We start from the raw sequence: 20,527 nt of genomic DNA on the forward strand, positions 1-20,527 counted from the left end.
ACGCGCTATCTCAGAGTGACCCCTCCCCCCACCGCGTGACCCTCCCCCGCCGGGACCCCTCCCCTCACAGAGACCCCTCCCCCACCGCGTGACCTTCCCCCGCCGGGACCCCTCCCCTCCCAGAGACCCCTCCCCCACCGCGTGACCCTCCCCCGCCGGGACCCCTCCCCTCACAGAGACCCCTCCCCCACCGCGTGACCCTCCCCCGCCGGACCCCTCCCCTCACAGAAACCCCTCCCCCACCGCGTGACCCTCCCCCGCCGGGACCCCTCCCCTCCCACAGACCCCTCCCCCACCGCGTGACCCTCCCCCGCCGGCACCCCTCCCCTCACAGGAACCCCTCCCCCACCGCGTGACCCTCCCCCGCCGGGACCCCTCCCCTCACAGGAACCCCTCCCCCACCGCGTGACCCTCCCCTGCCGGGACCCCTCCCTTCACAGGAACCCCTCCCCCACCGCGTGACCTTCCCCTCACAGAGACCACTCCCCTCACAGGAACCCCTCCCCCACCGCGTGACCTTCCCCTCACAGGAACCCCTCCCCCACCGCGTGACCCTCCCCTGCCAGGACCCCTCCCTTCACAGGAACCCCCTCCCCCACCGCGTGACCTTCCCCTCACAGAGACCCCTCCCCTCACAGGAACCCCTCCCCCACCGCGTGACCTTCCCCTCACAGGAACCCCTCCCCCACCGCGTGACCCTCCCCTGCCAGGACCCCTCCCTTCACAGGAACCCCTCCCCCACCGCGTGACCTTCCCCTCACAGAGACCCCTCCCCTCACAGGAACCCCTCCCCCACCGCGTGACCCTCCCCCGCCGGGACCCCTCCCCTCACAGGAACCCCTCCCCCACCGCGTGACCCTCCCCTGCCGGGACCCCTCCCTTCACAGGAACCCCTCCCCCACCGCGTGACCTTCCCCTCACAGAGACCACTCCCCTCACAGGAACCCCTCCCCCACCGCGTGACCTTCCCCTCACAGGAACCCCTCCCCCACCACGTGACCCTCCCCTGCCAGGACCCCTCCCTTCACAGGAACCCTCCCCCACCGCGTGACCTTCCCCTCACAGAGACCCCTCCCCTCACAGGAACCCCTCCCCCACCGCGTGACCTTCCCCTCACAGGAACCCCTCCCCCACCGCGTGACCCTCCCCTGCCAGGACCCCTCCCTTCACAGGAACCCCTCCCCCACCGCGTGACCTTCCCCTCACAGAGACCCCTCCCCTCACAGGAACCCCTCCCCCACCGCGTGACCCTCCCCTGCCAGGACCCCTCCCTTCACAGGAACCCCTCCCCCACCGCGTGACCTTCCCCTCACAGAGACCCCTCCCCCACCGCGTGATCCTCCCCCGCCGGGACCCCTCCCCTCACAGGAACCCCTCCCCCACCGCGTGACCCTCCCCTCCCAGAGACCCCTCCCTTCCCAGAGACTCCTCCCCAACCGCGTGACCCTCCCCTGCCGGGACCCCTCCCCTCCCAGAGACCCCTCCCCCCACCGCCTGACCCTCCCCCGCCGGGACCCCTCCCCTCACAGGAACCCCTCCCCCACCACGTGACCCTCCCCCGCCGGGACCCCTCCCCTCACAGGAAATCCTCCCCACCGCGTGACCCTCCCCCGCCGGGACCCCTTCCCTCACAGAGACCCCTCCCCCACCGCGTGACCTTCCCCTCACAGAGACCCCTCCCCCACCGCGTGACCCTCCCCCGCCGGGACCCCTCCCCTCACAGAGACCCCTCCCCAACCGCGTGACCCTCCCCCGCCGGGACCCCTCCCCTCACAGGAACCCCTCCCCCACCGCGTGACCCTCCCCTGCCGGGACCCCTCCCCTCCCAGAGACCCCTCCCCCACGCGTGACCCTCCCCCGCCAGGACCCCTCCCCTCACAGGAACCCCTCCCCCACCGCGTGACCTTCCCCTCACAAACACCCCTCCCCCCACCGCGTGACCCTCCCCTGCCAGGACCCCTCCCCTCACAGGAACCCCTCCCCCACCGCGTGACCTTCCCCTCACAGAGACCCCTCCCCACCGCGTGACCCTCCCCCGCCGGGACCCCTCCCCCACCGCGTGACCCTCCCCCGCCGGGACCCCTCCCCTCACAGAGACCCTCCCCCACCGCGTGACCCTCCCCCGCCAGGACCCCTCCCCCTCACAGAGACCCCTCCCCCACCGCGTGACCCTCCCCCGCCGGGACCCCTCCCCTCACAGGAACCCCTCCCCCACCGCGTGACCCTCCCCTGCCGGGACCCCTCCCCTCCAGAGACCCCTCCCCCACCGCGTGACCCTCCCCCGCCGGGACCCCCTCCCCTCACAGGAACCCCTCCCCCACCACGTGACCCTCCCCCACCGGGACCCCTCCCCTCACAGGAAATCCTCCCCCACCGCGTGACCCTCCCCCGCCGGGACCCCTCCCCTCACAGGAACCCCTCCCCCACCGCGTGACCTTCCCCTCACAGAAACCCCTCCCCCACCGCGTGACCCTCCCCCGCCGGGACCCTCCCTTCCCAGAGACCCTCCCCCACCACGTGACCCTCCCCCACCGGGACCCCTCCCCTCACAGAAACCCCTCCCCCACCGCGTGACCATCCCCTCACAGAGACCTCTCCCCCACCATGTGACCTTATCACCTACTGTGAACCCTCCCGTCACAGGGACCCTTCCCTCACCGTGTGACCCCCTCCCCCACCATGTGACCCTTCCCTCACAAGAACCCCTCCCCCCACTGTGTGACCCTCCTCTCGCAGGAACCCCTCCCCCACTGTGTGACCTCCCATCACAGGGACCCCTCTCCTCACAGGAGCCTGCCCCCAGTGTGTGGTACTTGCCTTACAGGGACCCCTCCCCACCACCCTCCTCTCACAGCCACCTCTCCCTCTCTGTGTGACCCTCCCCTTACAGGGACCCTTCTCCCAATCTGTGACCCCTCACTTTGCAGGGACCCTTCCCCCATCATGAGACCCCTCCCTCACCATCCTCCCCTCACGGGGACCCCTCCCCATCATGTTACCACCTCCCCTCACGGGGACCCCTCCCCAAGCAGCACATGACCCTCCCTTCAGAGGAACCCCTGCCAAACTGTGTGACCTCTCCCCACCACCTTCCCCTCTCAGAGATCCTTCCTCCTCCACCCTATGGCCCCACCCCTCACAGAGACTCTCCCCCACTGCACTCCTCCCCCACTCTGTGGTCCCTCCCTCACAGAGAGCCCCACACCCACTGCTCTCCATCTCATGATCCCTCAGAGAGACCCTCTCCCCGTGACCCCACTCTTCAGAGAAAACCCCTCCCCTACCCTTCTGCTCTTTCACCCCATGACCCCTTCCTAGCCCTGTGACCCCTCCACTGCCCCACTGCTGCCTCACCTCCCACTTCTCCATACAACACAGCCCTCCCCCTCCCTGCCTAGACCCTCCTACCCAGGTCCCCCACTGTCTCATGTCTTCTTCAGACTGCCCTCTGCCTCTCCCTCCTCTCCTCCACCATGTCCCCGAACCCACTCCCATTGGCTGTTACCATCACAGCCCCTCCTGCTTGGGTGGGGGAGGGGAAACCGTTCCACTGGATGATCAGCAGCAAACCGTGGCCATTGTTAGGGACCAGAGTTAACTCCCGCACTGATGAGCTTGGTATTTCCCATCCCCACCCCGGGGCTTAGTGACTCTCGGGCGAGCTCCCTGCTCCCATCTCCCATGGCTCCTCTGACCCACCTCTCCTCTCACATTAGCAGAGTCACACACAGAATCCCCTCCAGGTCGGGGCCGAAATCCAGTCCCGGTTTTTCGCCTCCCAGGGCTGCACCCAGAGCCCCTTCCAGGTGAGCAAATGCGGCAGCAGGGCTGCCAGGGACACGGGGACTTTCTCCTCTACAGGGTGCTGGGTCAGATATTTACGCAGGGCCGGGCACTGGCTGGCTCGGGGGACGGGACTTGGGCCTTTCCCCTCTAGGGGGCACCAATTTAAATCCATCTCAGCACCAGGCAAGGAATCCCCGTATAGTTTAGTCCAACAGAAACACTCTGCTTTCGTTATCTTTAAATTGTTTTCTGGAATGATCTTAAAGCCTTTCCACAAGTGGCAAAACCAGAAGGTTATGGCTCTAAAATAAGATATTTGTGGAAATATCTCAAGTAAGGGCAAAATTGGTTCAAAAATTCCCGTTATAGATTTCCTTAACTGTGTCCTGCAGTTCATAATTGCATCTGATTTGATTATACAATTTCTAGCGATTATACCATCTGACTACCTGGGTACGGGATCAGTTACGTGAAGTACATAGCAATGGTGTTGCTGGGAGAGTTTTAAATGGGGCTTGGGGATCACAGTTAAGGTTACTAATGAAAAGCATTATGACAAGGAATTAACTTTAAATAAACAAATATTCCTACAAATTGCTTTTGGCTAGTTACATCCACGCTCGTAAGGGTTAGCTGTTTCGAACTGGCAATCTGAGTTGCACTTTATCTGTATCATGATAGACAATCCCGGCCTCCAAAGTCCTATGCACCTTTAGTTTTAGGAGTGTGAATTGACCCATTGAATTAGTAAGACGGTTTTCACGGCTAAAATTAGTCCCGTGCGTAAATCTCCAGAGGAGTGGGGCCTCAGATGGTCAGAATAAAGATAAGAAAGTTTTTTGGTCTTGAATTTCCGAGTTATTTTCCGCAATTAAAATAAAATGAGTTGGTTTGTGTTGGAATTTCTCCCAGTTTATTTTTGTAAATAATTTATTTGAAAAAGTGAGAATTCCATAACAATCTTTAACATAACAGGGTTCATTGTTTCAGAATTTCTCCAGGTAAATAAGCCAAGGAAGCTTATTGTGTATATAATCTGATTAGACATTTTACATTACAGATCTAATATAATTCTGTATGTTTTATGAAAAAATGCAGTCAAAATATGTAAGGTAATATATTACATTATTGTTTTTCTCATTATTTTCCCTTAAATTTAAAAAAATTGTGTTGGAATTTCTCATTTCATTTTTAAAATGGTGCATTGAATTTTTTTTTACCTAAGACATCGCAGTTGTTTTAAATTTGTATAGATATATAAAAATTAAAGAGATTTCTTAGCTGAAATGTGTTCCCCTCTGCCCCCCCCCGTAAATATTTCACTTTATCTTTAGAAAATGCGAAATTGCACCTACAGTGTTTTGAATTTATTGAAAAACCCCTTAAAATTTCTAGGACAAACTAACCTTGTCACTTGGTTATTTTAAAGACCGGTATTTTTGTTGTGCTGGACTTTCCTGGATTATATTAAAATAAATCTTTCAATTTTTTTTCCCCTAGAATTTTTTTACAGGTAACAAATTGATTTCTTCAGTTGTTGTTGGGGAGGCAGAAGGGTTTTCCATGTATTTTTAAATAATTAAAATTAAATCTGATGACGTTTGGCTTTGAATTACAGCGTCACAGGGCATGAAACAAAATAAAATGACCAAAATTGAGTCGGGCCAGAATTCCTGGGTTAACCAAATACAAAAGGCTTTCCGGGATTGCTCACGTCTTTGTTATCCATAAGCTTCTGGAGCGTGGAACTTCCCAGGCTTGTTTGTTTCTTTGTAATTAATTAATTGAACAGGCTTTTGTCTCTCTGAACAAAGTTTTGGGGGCTGGAATTTCCCAGGAATTCCAATGGAAAATCCAAAGCTTGGGGGGCTGGAATTTACCCTAGTTGGTTTTGACTGTGACGCCTCTTCTGAGTCTGCCCCCGCCTCCCTCTAACCCCCTCTGCCTCCCCCGCAGGCTGCCACCACAGCACCCCCGCCACCCGCTCCAGCCACCTCTGCTGATTCCCTGCAGGTGGACCTGCTCCCGGTGCTGGCAGCCGCCCAGGAGACGGCCGCAGCCGCGGCGGTGGTGGGCGGCTGCCACGGCCTCAGCTCCAGCTGCCTCCACGGTGGACACGGCAGCCCTGAAACAGCAGCCGCCAGGGCCCGAGGGCAGCGGGGGGCAGGTGGCCCCAGCCCCGCAGGCCGCCTCCCAGCCCCCCCCGGCCCAGCCGCCCGCGCCGCCCCCACCCAGCGAGGCCCAGAAGAAGTCGAAAAGCAAGGGGCCGTACATCTGCTCGCTCTGCGCCAAGGAGTTCAAGAACGGCTACAACCTCCGGCGCCACGAGGCCATCCACCGGGCGCCAAGGCTGCCCGCCCCAGCCCTGCCGCCATGAAGATGCCCACCATGGTGCCCCTCAGCCTGCTGAGCGTCTCGGCCCTGGGGGCCGGGGGGGGCGGGGCCGCGCCAGGGGCGGAGGGGGGCGGGGCCTGCAGGGCTGGTGACCACCACGGCCTCTGGCAAGCGGATCCGGAAGAATCACGCCTGCGAGATGTGCGGCAAGGCCTTCCGCGACGTCTACCACCTCAACCGGCACAAGCTGTCGCACTCGGACGAGAAGCCCTACCAGTGCCCCGTCTGCCAGCAGCGCTTCAAGCGCAAGGACCGCATGAGTTACCATGTGCGCTCCCACGACGGCGCCGTGCACAAGCCCTACGTCTGCAGCCACTGCGGCAAGAGCTTCTCCCGGTACGGCCGCCGCGGGGGGGGGAGCCGAGCGGGGCGCTGGCTGGCCAGAGAGCCCCTCGCCAGCCTGGCGGCTGGGGCTGCAGGGGGGTTGCCAAGCCGTGACCTGTGTTTGCTCCCCCCATAGGCCAGACCATCTCAACAGCCACGTGCGCCAGGTGCATTCGACAGAGAGACCCTTCAAATGTGAGGTACCTACCCGCCCGCATCCCCCCTGCGCCCTACCCCCCCAGGGGCCCGCAGCCCCACAGAAACGCCACAGCGTCTAGAGAGGACTGGGGTGGGGGACGGGACCCAGGTGTCCGGGGACAGCTCCTCCAGGGGTCCTCACAGCACTTCTGGGGGGACTGGGGTGGGGAATGGGACCCAGTCGTCCAGGATGGCTTCCCTGAGGAGTCCCACAGCGCTCCCAGAGACCGCAACTGGGTATGGGACCCAGGCGTGTGTGACAGCTCCCACAAGGGGCCCCACAGCTCTACCAGAGACTGGGATGGGACCCAGGCATCTGGGACAACTCCCCTAGAGGGGCCCCAGAGTGCTTCTAGGGAGAGCAAGATGTCCGGGATGGCAGCCCAGGGGGCCGGCCCCTTGGCTTGCCCCTAACCCCCCCCCCGGCTCCTCCCAGACGTGCGAGGCGGCCTTTGCCACGAAGGACCGGCTGCGGGCACACACGGTGCGCCACGAGGAGAAGGTGCCGTGTCACGTGTGCGGCAAGATGCTGAGCGCGGCCTACATCACGGACCACATGAAGGTGCACAGCCAGGGGCCCAACCACATCTGTGAGCTGTGCAACAAAGGTAGGGGGCACCCGTGTGTGTGCGAGAGAGTGAGAGCCGTGTGCCCCCGGTGCTGCCAGACCCACTACTGGGCTGGGCTCTACCCCCACTGTACCCACCGGGGGTGGGAGTGCCAGGCCAGGCATGGGCCCCGTCTCCCAGGGCGTGGGGAGCACCAGGCCGGGGGTAGACCCCATCTTCCCAGGGTGCCGGGTGTGGGAGCACCAGGCTGGGGGTGGGCCCCATCTCCCTGGGGTGCCATGCATGGACAGTGCCAGGCCAGGGGCGGGACTTGTCTTCCCGGGATGCCAGATGTGGGAAGTGACAGGCCAGGCATGTGCCCCGTCTCCCCATGGCACCAGGTGTGAGGAGTGCCAGGCTCAGGGCAGACCCCGAGGCATGGGGAGTGCCAGGTCACGCATGTGCCCCATCTTCCCAGGGTGCCGGGTGTGGGGAGCACCAGGCTGGGGGTGGGCCCCATCTCCCTGGGGTGCCATGCATGGACAGTGCCAGGCCAGGGGCAGGACTTGTCTTCCCGGGATGCCAGATGTGGGAAGTGACAGGCCAGGCATGTGCCCCGTCTCCCCATGGCACCAGGTGTGAGGAGTGCCAGGCTCAGGGCAGACCCCGAGGCATGGGGAGTGCCAGGTCACGCATGTGCCCCATCTTCCCAGGGTGCCGGGTGTGGGGAGCACCAGGCTGGGGTGGGCCCCATCTCCCTGGGGTGCCATGCATGGGCAATGCCAGGCCAGGGGTGGGACTCGTCTTCCCGGGATACCAGGTATGGGGCGTGCCAGGCTCAGGGCAGGCCCCGGGGCACTGGGAGTGGAGAGTGCCAGGCTGGGGGCGCTGGGCCCTGTCTTCCCGAGCGACAGGCCAAGCATGGGCTCTGTGTCCCTGGGGCGCCAGGCGCGTCAGGCCGGGGTCGCTGGGCAGGCAGAGCACCTCCGAATGACCGGGCCCCCCACTGCGGAAGTTCCCTGCACACAAGGTAGGCGAGGGCGGCGGGTGTGTAGCCTGCCCCCTTGTGGCTGGACCTGTTCCTGCACGGCCTCATCATGGACCAAAGGCCTCTGCCCTCATCCTGGGGCCTGCCAGGCGACCAGGCAGGTCCCCACCTTCCGTCCCCGGCTCTGCCGGGACTGACCCGGGCCCGCGGTGCTCTCTCGATGTCTGGGGCCGGGGCAGAGGGCTGCCGGGCCAGGCTTGTCACACGCGGGCAGACGTTAACGAGCTTGCACCTCTCACGTTTTTTCAACTGGTGCTGACGCAGCCGCCTCTGGGGCGGGGCCGGGGCAGTTCCTACGGGGCCCCCTGGACCGGTGCTGAGACGCAGCCGCCTCTGGGGCGGGGCCGGGGCAGTTCCTACGGGGACCCCTGGTCCGGTGCTGAGACGCAGCCGCCTCTGGGGCGGGGCCGGGGCAGTTCCTACGGGGCCCCCTGGACCGGTGCTGAGACGCAGCCGCCTCTGGGGCGGGGCCGGGGCAGTTCCTACGGGGCCCCCTGGACCGGTGCTGAGACGCAGCCGCCTCTGGGGCGGGGCCGGGGCAGTTCCTACGGGGACCCCTGGCCCGGTGCTGAGACGCAGCCGCCTCTGGGGCGGGGCCGGGGCAGTTCCTACGGGGGACCCCTGGCCCGGTGTTGAGACGCAGCCGCCTCTGGGGCGGGGCCGGGGCAGTTCCTACGGGGACCCCTGGCCCGGTGTTGAGACGCAGCCGCCTCTGGGGCGGGGCCGGGCAGTTCCTACGGGGACCCCTGGCCCGGTGTTGAGACGCAGCCGCCTCTGGGGCGGGGGCCGGGGCAGTTCTACGGGGACCCCTGGCCCGGTGTTGAGATGCAGCCGCCTCTGGGGCGGGGCCGGGGCAGTTCCTACGGGGCCCCCTGGTCCGGTGTTGAGACGCAGCCGCCTCTGGGGCGGGGCCGGGGCAGTTCCTACGGGGCCCCCTGGTCCGGTGTTGAGACGCAGCCGCCTCTGGGGCGGGGCCGGGGCAGTTCCTACGGGGACCCCTGGGCCCGGTGTTGAGACGCAGCCGCCTCTGGGGCGGGGCCGGGGCAGTTCCTACGGGGACCCCTGGCCCGGTGTTGAGATGCAGCCGCCTCTGGGGCAGAGCACCGCAGCAGCAGAGTAGAACAGGCCCCAGGGTTGTGTGGCGGACGCTGACCTGGTGGTTTGTCCTTCTCGCCCCCCGTAGGGTTCACCACAGCGGCTTACCTCCGGGTGCATGCAGTCAAGGACCACGGACTGTCGGCCCCGCGGGTGGAGCGCTTCCTGTGCAAGCTGTGCGGCGTGCACTGTAAGACCCCGGCACAGCTCAACGGGCACCTGCAGACGCACGCTGGGGCCGGGGCCGGGGCTGGAGCCGGAGAGGGGCCCGGGGCCGCGCCCGCTGAGGCCCAACCGCTGCGGTGAATCGCCAGGGACAGGCAAGCTGCTCGCCTACTGGGGGAGGGGAGCCTCTGGGCCCTGCGCCCCAAGGTCTCTAGAGAACCCCAGTGTCCAGGGGCGGCTGCGTCTGGGGCCTGTGCCCAAGGTCTATAGGGGACCCCGGGGTCTGGAGGCAGCTGCATCTGGGCCCTGCGCCCCAAGGTCTACAGAGAACCCAGGAGTCCTAGGGGCAGCTGCATCTGCGCCCCGAGGTCTGTAGAAAACCCTGGCATCCAGGGGCAGCTGCATCTGAGCCCTGGGCCCCAAGGTCTCTAGAGAACCCAAGCGTCCGGGGGCGGCTGCCTCTGGGCCCTGGACCCCAAGGTCTATTGAGAACCCAGCGTCCAGGGGTGGCTGCGGCTGCGCCCCAAGATCTATAGGGACCCCAGGAGTCCTGGGGGTGGCTGTGTCTGGGCCCCAAGGTCTGTAGGGAACCCTGGCGTCCGGGGACAGCTGGGTCTGGGCCCTGTGCCCCAAGATCAAAGGATCTGGTGTTAGCCCCTCCCCCACTCTTAGAGCATGAGTGTGTCTGTCTGATCCAGGGTCTGTCTGTGTGTGGAGGGGGCAGAACTAGCCAGGTGGGAGTCAGTAGGGTTCAGAGTTAACAGGATGTGCTGGGGGTATTATGGGAGGCACCCACACACACCCTCTCATCTCTGTCTCCCCCCACAGGTACGGGCGAGCTGTGCCCCCTGGCAGCAGCAGCGGCCCCGCCCACGTCGGCCGTCACTGTCCTGCCCATGGAGGGGGCCCCTGTGGTGAGCCAACCGCTCCCCACGCAGCCCTGGTGATTCGTGGGGGGCAGGAGCTGACCCTTCCCCCAAGGTCATCCCCCCACAGCGCCGCTGGAGCCCCCCACGGCGCTGCCGGAACCAGAACCCGCGGCCAGGGAGGATTGAATGTTGGGTCCTCTCCTCACGCTTGGCAAAGGGAGGACGCGACACCGGACAGACGGGGGCCCCCCACCATCCCCTCCCCCCAGAGAGATGGGGACCGCCCACCTCCCCTGTCCAGACAGGCCCCACAGCCTGCCCTCCCCAACCGTCCTCTTCTCCCTGGACAGAGGGGCCCCCTCACCTCTAAACCCCCCAATAGCCCCCCCAATCCCAAAATCAATCTTACTCCATCCTTGGCTGGGGAATGGGCCGAGGTCTATAGGGGACCCCGGTGTCTGGAGGCAGCTGCATCTGGGCCCTGCGCCCCAAGGTCTACAGAGAACCCAGGAGTCCTGGGGCAGCTGCATCTGGGCCCTGAGGTCTGTAGGGAACCCCTGGCCCAGCCCCAGAGCTCCCACCCCCTCACCAGCCGGATTCATGAAGGTGCAGGGGGGCCCAGGGCTGGCTAGCTGGGGAGTGTCACGGATATTGCTGGGGGCTGGTACCAGCCCTGGTCCAATCCCCCCTCCCATAGGGGAGACCTCCGATTCCTTCTGTCCTGGGGTCCCCCCAGTTTCCCCCCAGCCTTGGCACCCTTCTGTCCAGGGGTCTCCTGACCCCCCAGACCTCCCTCTGTCCGTCCCCCCCCCCCCCCCCGCCGTTTTCTATGGGATTTTATGATTTATTTTGTTTTCTCGTGTTCGTGTTCTCGGTCCAGCCGCGTCTCGCGTTGACTCAGCCCCCGCCCCCCTGCATGGCCCCCCGACGTCTGGGGGTTCCCCCGCGCTCTTTTGTATTGTATAAAACCACGACGAATAAACCACGCGCCGCCTTGAGTCTTTCTTCTAACGCGACAGCACCGGGAACCCCCCGTACCCCACTTCCCTCGCTGCCTCCCCGGGCACCCCACTCCCCTCCCGGTGCCCATATCTCTCCTTGCCTCCCAGAGACCACACTCCCCCCCCTGCTGCCCCACTTCCCTCCCTGCCTCCCAGGGGACCCCACTCCCCCCCCGGGACCCCACTTCCCTCCCTCCGTCCCTGGGGCCCCACTTCCCTGCCTCTCCAGGGACCCATTTCCCTCCTCACCCCCATGTCTCACCAGCGAAGGCTTTTAGTAACAAGGGTGAAAACCCAGCAACCCAATGTCCTTCGTTTATTGTAGGGTCTCTCAAAGCCAAGAGCGGGGGCTGGGTGGAAGTGGGGGGTGTCTATGCCCCCCAACACAGCTCCTACCACCCTCCCAGCCGGGATCCCCTCCCAGGCACCCCCCAGGCCCCATCCCCCACTGCGGAGCTCCCCCCCAGCTCCCTGCCCCCAGCCGCTGCCGGGACCCCCGCGCCGGGGGGCATCGCTCCCTCCCCTGGGACCCCCCCGGCGCCGCTCGCCCCCATTAAACTGCTATTGAGCCAGGGCCTGAGTCACCGAGCGGGGGGGGGGACTGGGAGCTGCCCCCCCCCGCCTCCTGCAGAGGCCGGGAATCCCTGGGGGGCTGGGGGGGCGGGGTGTTTCTGGGCGGTTCCCGCGGCTCTGGCCCCCCCGACTCTCCCCACGGAACGAGCTAAAATCTCTCGCGCCCAGTCCCGCAGCCAACATTTATAACCCGCCGGGGCGGGGGGTGAGCCCTGGGGTGCCCTCGCTCCCGACCCGCAGCCCCCCACCCGGCCCTGGGGCGCCCCTCGCTCCCGTCCCGCAGCCCCCCGACCCGGCCCTGGGGTGCCCCTCGCTCCCGACCCGCAGCCCCCCACCCGGCCCTGGGGCGCCCCTCGCTCCCGACCCGCAGCCCCCCGACCCGGCCCTGGGGCGCCCTCGCTCCCGACCCGCAAGCCCCCCCCACCCGGCCCTGGGGCGCCCCTCGCTCCCGACCCGCAGCCCCCCCCCACCCGGCCCTGGGGCGCCCCTCGCTCCCGACCCGCAGCCCCCCGCAGCTAAGCGGTGCCCCTCACTCCCGACCTGCAGCCCCCGCTCCACCCGAAGCCACCTCCCTCCCCGGTGCCCCCTCTCCCAGGGGCTGCCCCCCTAGGCGGCGCTGGGGGGGGGGGGGGGCTGAGCTGACTGCTCCAGTCCCGAGGCGGCTGTAGCTGCATGTGACGGGGGTGGGGGCTGGGGGGGGTCAGTCTCAGCCCCAGACAAAGCCGGGGGGCGGGGGGGGCTGGCTGTTGCCTCCCTCCCTCCGCTAGCGCGTTTCCCTCGCTCGCTCCATCCCGCCTCCCGGGGGTGGGGGGGGAGCCTGTCTGCAGCCGCCGCACCCGGGTCCCCCCCAGCATCTCGGGCAGCGCGACAGGTAGGGACCGACCCCCCCCGGGGCAGGAGCCGCCGGCACAGGGGGAGCGGGGGAGGGGGGCCCTGGCCTGCCTCTCTTCCCCTCCCCCACCCTGAGATAAGGGAAAACAACCCAAGCCAGCCCCCGGGAGGTGTTGGCGGATGGGAGGGGGCTCCGGGGGGGAATGGGGGGGACACGAGGGGCTTGGGGGCCAGAAGGGAGTGGGGTGGGAGGAGGTTGGGGCAGTAGGGGGTGCGGATGGGAGGGAGTTGTGGGGGGGTGGGAGGATGTTGGGGTGGGGGATGAGAGGGGGTTCGGGGGCAGTAGGGGTGGGGGATGGGAGGGAGTTCGGGGGGGAGTGGGGGATTGGAGGAGGTTGGGGCAGTGGAGGTGGGAGGAGATTCGGGGTGGGCCAGTGGGGTATGGGAGGGAGTTTGGGGGGGAAGTGGGGGTGGCAGGAGGTTGGGGCAGTGGGGGATGGTAGGGTTTTTTTTGGGGGGTGGGGCAGTGAGAAGATTCGGGGGTGGGGCAGTAGGGGATGGGAGGGAGTTTGGGGCAGGAGGGGGTTGGGGGCAGTAGGAGTGGGGGATGGGAGGGAGTTGGGGGTGGGAGGAGATTGAGCAGTGGGGGATGGTAGGGTTTTTTTGGGGGGAGTGGGGGATGGGAGGAAGTTGGGGGTGGGGAAGTGGGGGATGAGAGGGAGATGGGGGGAAGTGGCGGGATGAGAGGAGGTTGGGTGCAGTTGGGGATGGGAGGAAGTTCGGGTTGAGGAAGTGGAGGATGGGAGGGAGTGTGGGACTGGAGGGGGTTGGGGGGCAGTAGGGGTGGGGGCTGGGAGGGAGTTTGGGGGGGCAGTGCGGGGTGGGAGGGTTTTTTGGGGCGTGGGGCAGTGAGGGGTGGGAGGAGGTTCGTGGGTGGGGCAGTTGGGGGATGGGAGGAGGTTGGGGGTGGGGAAGTGGGGGATGAGAGGGAGTGTGGGGCTGGAGGAGGTTGGGGGGCAGTAGGGGTGGGGGATGGGAGGGAATTGTGGGGGGTGGGAGGAGATTGGGACAGTGGGGGATGGGAGGTTTTTTTGGTGGGTGGGGCAGGGGGGATGGGAGGGGGGGAGGTTGGGGGTGGGGAAGTGGGGGATGAGAGGGAGTGTGGGGCAGGAGGGGGTTGGGGCAGTAGGGGTGGGGGATGGGAGGGAGTTGGGGGGAAGTGGGGGGTGGGAGGAGGTTCGGGGGTGGGGCAGTGAGTTGTGGGTCTGTGTCCCTGTGTCTCTACCCCTCCCATCTCTTCGCCCAGGGCACCCCAATGTCGGACGACATGGAAAAGGACGAGACACCCCCCCTGGGGCCAACTGAGCTGCAGTCACCCCCCTCGGCCCCAGACGTTCCCCCCTCGGCCCCAGATGCCCCCCCTTCGGCCCCAGACATTCCCCCCTCGGCCCCAGATGCCCCCCCCTCACCAGCAGTGACTGTGATGGTGGAGGATGAGGGGGAGCCCGAGGAGGGGCCCCAACAAAATGGACAGGCCGTGGGTGTGGGGGGTGCCCCCTGCCCCCCCCAAACCTCCCCCCCCACTCCGGCCCCTGCTCGCTCCAAATCGGCCTCCCTGGGCGACTTGGGGGGCAAGGCCAGCGCTAACGGGGGGCCGCGGGTGCGGGGCAGCCTGGTGGGGTCCCAGGTGCATCTGGCGGGGGCAGGCTCGCCCCGTCCTAGCCTGAGCCGCCAGCCCTCGGGGGCCGAGGGGGGCCCGGAGGCGGAGAAGCCGCGGGATTACATCCTGCTGGCCGCCCTGGCCTGCTTCTGCCCCATCTGGCCCATCAACATCGTCGCCTTCGTTTACTCCGTCATGGTGAGAGCCACCCCCAAGCCCCCCACTGCCCCCCAGAGCCCTCCACCTCCCCTCCAGAGCCCCCACCACCACTCAGAGCCCCCACCGCACTCCCAGCCCACTCCAGAGCCCCCAACATGCCCCCCAGAAACCTGTGAAACCCACTGTTTCCCAGAGCCCCCCAGAAAACAACTACCCCCCAGAGCCTCCCACTATGCCCCCAGACCACCCCAGAGCCCCCCAACATACCCCCCATGCTCCCTGGAAACCCACCACACCCCAGAGCTCCCCACCATGCCCCCCCATGCCTGCCAGGAACCCAATGTGCCCCCAGAACCCCCCTTTGCACCCCCTCAGAAACACCACATCCCAGAGCCCCCTGCTGCAGCCCTCATGCCCCACAGAAACCCACTGCACCTCCAGAGCCCCCCACCATGCCCCCATGTCCCGCAGAAACCCATTGCACCCCCCAGTCCCCCATCTCACCTGCATGCTTCCCAGAAACCCAGCACCCCCAGAACCCCACCTCACCCCATGTGCTCCAGAAACCCAGCACCCCCCAGAGCCCCCCAACATGCCCCCAGTATCCCCCCACTGCAACCCAAAACTGTCCACGTCACATCAAAACCCCCACTGCACCTTAGTATTCCACACTGCGCCCCCCCAACCCACCATGTCCCCAAAGCCCCCAACAACCCCACACTGCACCCCAATAGCCTCTGGGCCCCAGAAAATCCCGAAGAATCCAATAACCCCACTGCAGTCCCCAGTCCTCCAAAATACTCCACCCACCCCTCCTGCTGTACCCCAAACCCACCAGACCCCCCCCCCGCATGCCCCATATCCCCCACTATTTCCCCAATAGCTCTCGGGGCCACAGATATCCCCTGCCCTGCCCCTGCCCCCTGCCATGCGGGAGGGGGTCTCGGGCGGTGATGTGGGGGGGGTTATGGGGCCAGGAGCCCCCCCCCATCTTACCCCACGTCTCTCCCCACAGTCCCGGAACAGCCTGCAGCAGGGGGACGTGGACGGGGCGCGGCGGCTGGGCCGTGTGGCCAAACTGCTGAGCATGGTGGCCCTGCTCGGGGGCGTCATCATCATCATCCTCTCGGTCGCCATCAACTTCGGCCGTGAGTGAGGGGCGCGGCCCCCGGAACCTCCCGAATTGCCCCCAGGGACCCCAAATCTCCCCCAGAGCCCCCATATGTCCCCAGGACCCCAAATCACCCTTGGACCCCGAAATGCCCCCAGGACCTCGATACATCTCTGGGACCCTGATATGTCCCCAGGACCCCCATAGGCCCGCCCAGAATTTTGACATGCTCCCAGGATGCTGAAACACTCCTGGGACCCCAAAATGCCCCCGGGACCCCCATTCACTCCCAGGACCCCAATATACCCCCAGGATCTCGATGTGCACCTGGGAAGCCCATACACTCCTGGGACCCTGATGCACCCCCTGGGACTCCAATTCACCCCCCGTGACTCCCAGGACCCCAATATGCCCTGCATGATCCCCTGGGACTCCAGTGTGTCCTGCCCAACCCCCAAGACACAACATGTCCCACATGACCTCCCCGGTACCCCAATTTGCTGCACACATTCCCCCTGGGACCACAGAAACACCCCCTGGGATCGCAAAACACCCCACACAGCCACTTGGGACCCTGAATACCCCCCAGAACCCCAATACACCCTGCACAATCCCCCTGGGACCCTGATATGCCCTGGGACCCCCAAATTTTGCTGGCACCCCAATACGCCTTGCAGAATCCCCTGAAATACCCTCTGGGACTCTGATTCAGCCCACACAACCCCACAGGACCTTGAAATGCCCCTGGGACCCCGGTTCATCCCACATGACCCCTGGACTCCCAAATGTCCCTCAAGACCCCGATAAGGCCCACACAATCCCAAGGGACCCATAAACATCCCCAGGACCCCTGGACCCTGATATGCCCCTGGAATCCTGATACACCCACCCCTCGTACCCCAAAATTCCCACCCCTCCTGACCCCCTGGGACCACAGTACACTCCCTGGGATCCCATGGAGCACCCAGGATACACCCCACACAATCCCACTGGGACCCTAAAATGCCCCACATGACACCACGGCCCTGATAGGCCTCACATGACCCCCTGGACCCAATATGTCCCACAGAATGCTCTGGAACCCCCAAATGCCCCTGTGACGGGATTCCCAGGGTGCAACCTGGGACTGTGGGACCGCTGTGCCCCCCTGAACTCTCTCCCCAGCCTGGGCTGTCTCCCACAATGTCCTGCTAGTGACCCCCTCCAGGCGCTGCGATCACTCACCTGTCCCCACGGGGAGAATCTCACGCCTGGCTGGGGCCACTCATGGGACACACAGGGAAAGGCATCAGCCAGATCCTCCCAGCTCAGGACCATACCGTCTTGTGCTGCTCCTGACCCGTTCTTGAGCAATGTACGTTTATTAAGTGGTTCCCCACATCATCAGTGGCGAGTGGACACACACCAGCCTTTGTAACCTGGGCAGATTGTCCAAACCCTGCAGGCAAACTCCCCGGTAAGGATCACCACGAGAATCGGCTTCTTGATCACAGACGATGGGTTAGAAGTGATAGGCAAAAGTCAGAGTAGTTACCAAAGGACAGTAACAGAGACGTGCGCAGGCTAAATTCCCCACCTAGAGACTAGGGAATATCGGGACAAAGTCATTTTTCTCACCCTGCTGGATACTGCACGTTGGTTAGTCTCACACGCCGGCTCTCCCTGTTAGCCTGGGGACCAGTCTCCTCAGCTCCAGCATTCTCCCTGCCTCCAGTGTGGGGTGGGGGAGGAGAAAGGAGAAACCATGTGGCCCCGTCCCCTCTTTTCCACGGTCAGGCCCCGTGCTTGGAGAGCACAAGTCCAGGCATGTCTGGTCTGGGGGCATTGCTGAGACCCCAGACAAGGTTGAGCAATTTCCCTGTCATTGCTCTGTAGCTCCCTTGCTGGACGCTGGCTGTTGATGGTTGTTCGACACCCACCTGGGCATCAGTTTGTTCCCTTGCTGGTGTCTCCGGGCAGCTAATATCTGGCCGATTCCCCACCTCACAACCGTACAACACAGCCTCATAACTTCACACGCACCGATGATAGACACGTTCCGATAGAACCGTGGCTTTCAGCAGATCATAACCTTCCCCTTGTACCTCACCTGGCCTGTTTTATATGCAGTATCCCAATCCCATCCAAACGAGGAACAGGGAGGTTACCGGGCACTCCCCTGAGGTACGGAGTGCCACAACCCCACCCTGGAACCCCAAAACCCCCCTGGGACCCAGCGCAACTCCCTGGGACCACAAAATACCCCCTTCGATCCCTATTTGCCACACACAATCCTCTTGGTCCCCAAATCTTCCTCAGGCCCCCCCTACGCCTCAGACAACCCCATGATGCCCCACACAACCTCCCAGGACCACACTCTGCCCACATGACCCCCCTGGAACCACCCAACCAAGACCTCCAAATGACTCCCACAGACCCCAATACACCCCACGTGACTCCCAGGATCCCGAAACATCACCCCCCAAGCTCTTGATACACCAAGATCTTGATACACGATTCCCCGCCAAAAAAGCCCAGCACAACCCCCCCCCCGGACTTTCATACACCCTGAATGGCCCTCCCCCAACACACCCCACATGACCCCTCCAGGACTTCAACCCTCCCCCACCCCCGGACCCTGATATGCCCCAAACGACTTCCCTGGGACCCTGAGATGCCCTGCATTAACTGTCCTTCTCTTCCCCACCCACACCTCTTCCTGACCCTATGCTGCCCCCCTGCTCCCCCTCCCTGTTCCCCCTTCTCCTGACCCCCCCATCCCTCCCCAGTGTTCCAGTGAAGACGACTCCGTGCTGTCCCCAGCCCCCCCAACCCAGGAGCTCCCCCGGCACTGCTCTAATGGGGACCAACCATCCAGGGGGGCCGAGGGGGCGGAGAGGGGGATTACGGCAGCCAACAGAGGGGTGTGGCCTCCAATCCCCCTTCCGCCTCGGGGACGGAGCCAGGAAAGAAGAACAGAAAGAGAATGGAGGAAGAAACCCCTCTCCATCTGTCCACCTGTATGCTTTCATCCATTTGTCCCGCTGTCCATCCAGCCATCCAACCATCCGTCCCGCTGTCCATCCGTCCATCCATCCCACTATCCATCTAGCTGTCCTTCCAGCCATTCTGCCATCCATCCTTGCGTCCGTCCATCCATCCCGGAGTCCTACTGTCCATCTAGCTGTCCTGCAGCCCGTCCATTCTGCTGTCCGTCCAGTCTTCTACCGACTTTTCCATCCAGTGATGCATCTGTCTGTCCACCCACCCATCCATCCATCCCCTCTGCCATCCATCCATCCATCCATCTCCCCGGCCATCCATCCGTCTGTCCATTCATCCATCCATCTCCCCTGCCACCCATTCATTCAGTGATGTATCTGTCCACCCATCCTGGCGTATGTCCATCCATCCATCCAGCTACCCATCCCTTCATCCGTCCATCCAGCCTTCTGCCAACTCATCCATCCATCCAGTGACACTCCCTCCATTTGGCCTTCTTTCTATCCCTCCCCCCACTCCCTTTCCTTGCCCTCCCTCCCTTCTGGCTCATTGCCCCTTCGACAGCAAATAAAACTCTTTCAATTTCCATGTTTACAAGACAAGAAAAAGCGCGGGCCCGAGACGCCAGTGGGACCCCTCGGCTGCCAGGGGCATGTTTACATCCCAGCTTGCCCCATCCCAAACGGACGAATGAAACAGAGCCAGCGATGGAAACCCCAACGCCCCTTCTCCCCTGGCTCTCCGCTGCACAGGGATCCAGCCAGCCAGGAACTGGGATTTTGGGGCCTACAGCGGGACATGGAACAAAAGAACAAAGAAGGGGGCAAAAAGGAGAGATGCCGCTGGGCGCCAATTCCTCGTTGATCCTATTTACAACCCCACATTGGCCAACGGGGGAGATGGGTGGGAGGCGTCTGAATGGGGACGGAAGAGGGAGAAAGGTGGAGAGGTTGCCGGAGGTTCCCCTCCTGCCCCGCCTCGGGCTAGTCACGTTTCGGGGGGCGAGGAAGGACAGAACGAAACGGGCCAAAGGGAGGAGAGATGCCGGCAGCTCGTTGGCTGCGCCTCCTCGCCCCTCTGGCGGGTCGGGCTGATGAACCCGCGGCAGGGCCGAGGGGGGATGCCGGCGCCAGGGGGCCTGGAACAACAGAACAAGAAAGGCCCGACGGAGGAGTGCGGCGGGAACCGGCCCAACGCCAACCCCACCCAGGCACCAAGTGACTTCAGACTGTTACAGACCCAACCTTGCGGGGATGGGGATGGTTTTGGGGGGCAGGGGAATGCCCCCAGCCGAGCCCACCCCCTTGCAGGTCCCATCTTTTGCACGCTATCCACTGGGTAATTTGGGGGGGGCAGGAGCACAGGGCTGGGGACAGTACAATTGGGGAGGAGATGGGGGGGCAGCTGGAATTTTCAGGGGGGCGATGAAGGGGCTTGTGTTTTGATGTTGACATGCCAGTATTATACATGCATGTTTTTATATACTCTATTGTGGGGGGGCGATGGGGGACAGGGGGGTCACTCCTCGATGGGCCCTAGAGGTGACTAGAGTGGTTTCAATATCGGGGGGGGGGGGCTGGGACACATTAAAAAAAGCATTTGTTTAAAGGGAAGGAGGGATTTAAGTCATTTGCGGGGCCAGGGGTTTGGCTCCCATCTGGCCCCACAGCAGGCAACTGCTGGCTGACGGGGGAGGGGAATAAGTCCCCCCCCTTAAATCCTCCTTACGTGGAGGATGTGGAATAGCCCCACATCCATCAGTTGGGGGGGGTTGCATAGTGGG

General features: G+C 64.0%; 3 protein-coding genes across 3 annotated transcripts in view; 2 read left to right on the forward strand and 1 right to left on the reverse strand.

The window, feature by feature from the left end:
* LOC140912212 (eukaryotic translation initiation factor 3 subunit C) overlaps nucleotides 1-3,369 on the reverse strand; it is a 17,652-nt gene extending 14,283 nt beyond the window's left edge. Inside the window, 1 exon segment of the mRNA XM_078853024.1 lies at nucleotides 3,355-3,369. Within this exon segment, the coding sequence (XP_078709150.1) occupies nucleotides 3,355-3,369 (15 nt within the window).
* A 240-nt stretch (nucleotides 3,370-3,609) lies between these two features.
* On the forward strand, nucleotides 3,610-10,474 carry MAZ (MYC associated zinc finger protein). Its single transcript, XM_078853025.1, is given in 10 exon segments — nucleotides 3,610-3,618; nucleotides 3,717-3,806; nucleotides 5,743-5,859; nucleotides 5,861-6,122; nucleotides 6,125-6,258; nucleotides 6,260-6,516; nucleotides 6,641-6,704; nucleotides 7,139-7,310; nucleotides 9,482-9,713; nucleotides 10,387-10,474. Coding segments are annotated over 9 exon segments (1,323 nt in total). The 3' UTR covers nucleotides 9,700-9,713; nucleotides 10,387-10,474.
* A 2,257-nt stretch (nucleotides 10,475-12,731) lies between these two features.
* On the forward strand, nucleotides 12,732-19,330 carry PRRT2 (proline rich transmembrane protein 2). Its single transcript, XM_073346439.2, has 4 exons — nucleotides 12,732-12,872; nucleotides 14,139-14,690; nucleotides 15,667-15,799; nucleotides 18,531-19,330. The coding sequence occupies exons 2-4, from the start codon at nucleotides 14,148-14,150 to the stop codon at nucleotides 18,539-18,541; spliced, it is 687 nt and encodes a 228-aa protein (XP_073202540.1). The 5' UTR covers nucleotides 12,732-12,872; nucleotides 14,139-14,147; the 3' UTR covers nucleotides 18,542-19,330.
* The last annotated feature ends 1,197 nt before the right edge of the window (nucleotides 19,331-20,527 follow it).

Source organism: Lepidochelys kempii, chromosome 6, assembly GCF_965140285.1.
Source record: "Lepidochelys kempii isolate rLepKem1 chromosome 6, rLepKem1.hap1, whole genome shotgun sequence".
NCBI classification, from domain to species: domain Eukaryota; kingdom Metazoa; phylum Chordata; order Testudines; family Cheloniidae; genus Lepidochelys; species Lepidochelys kempii.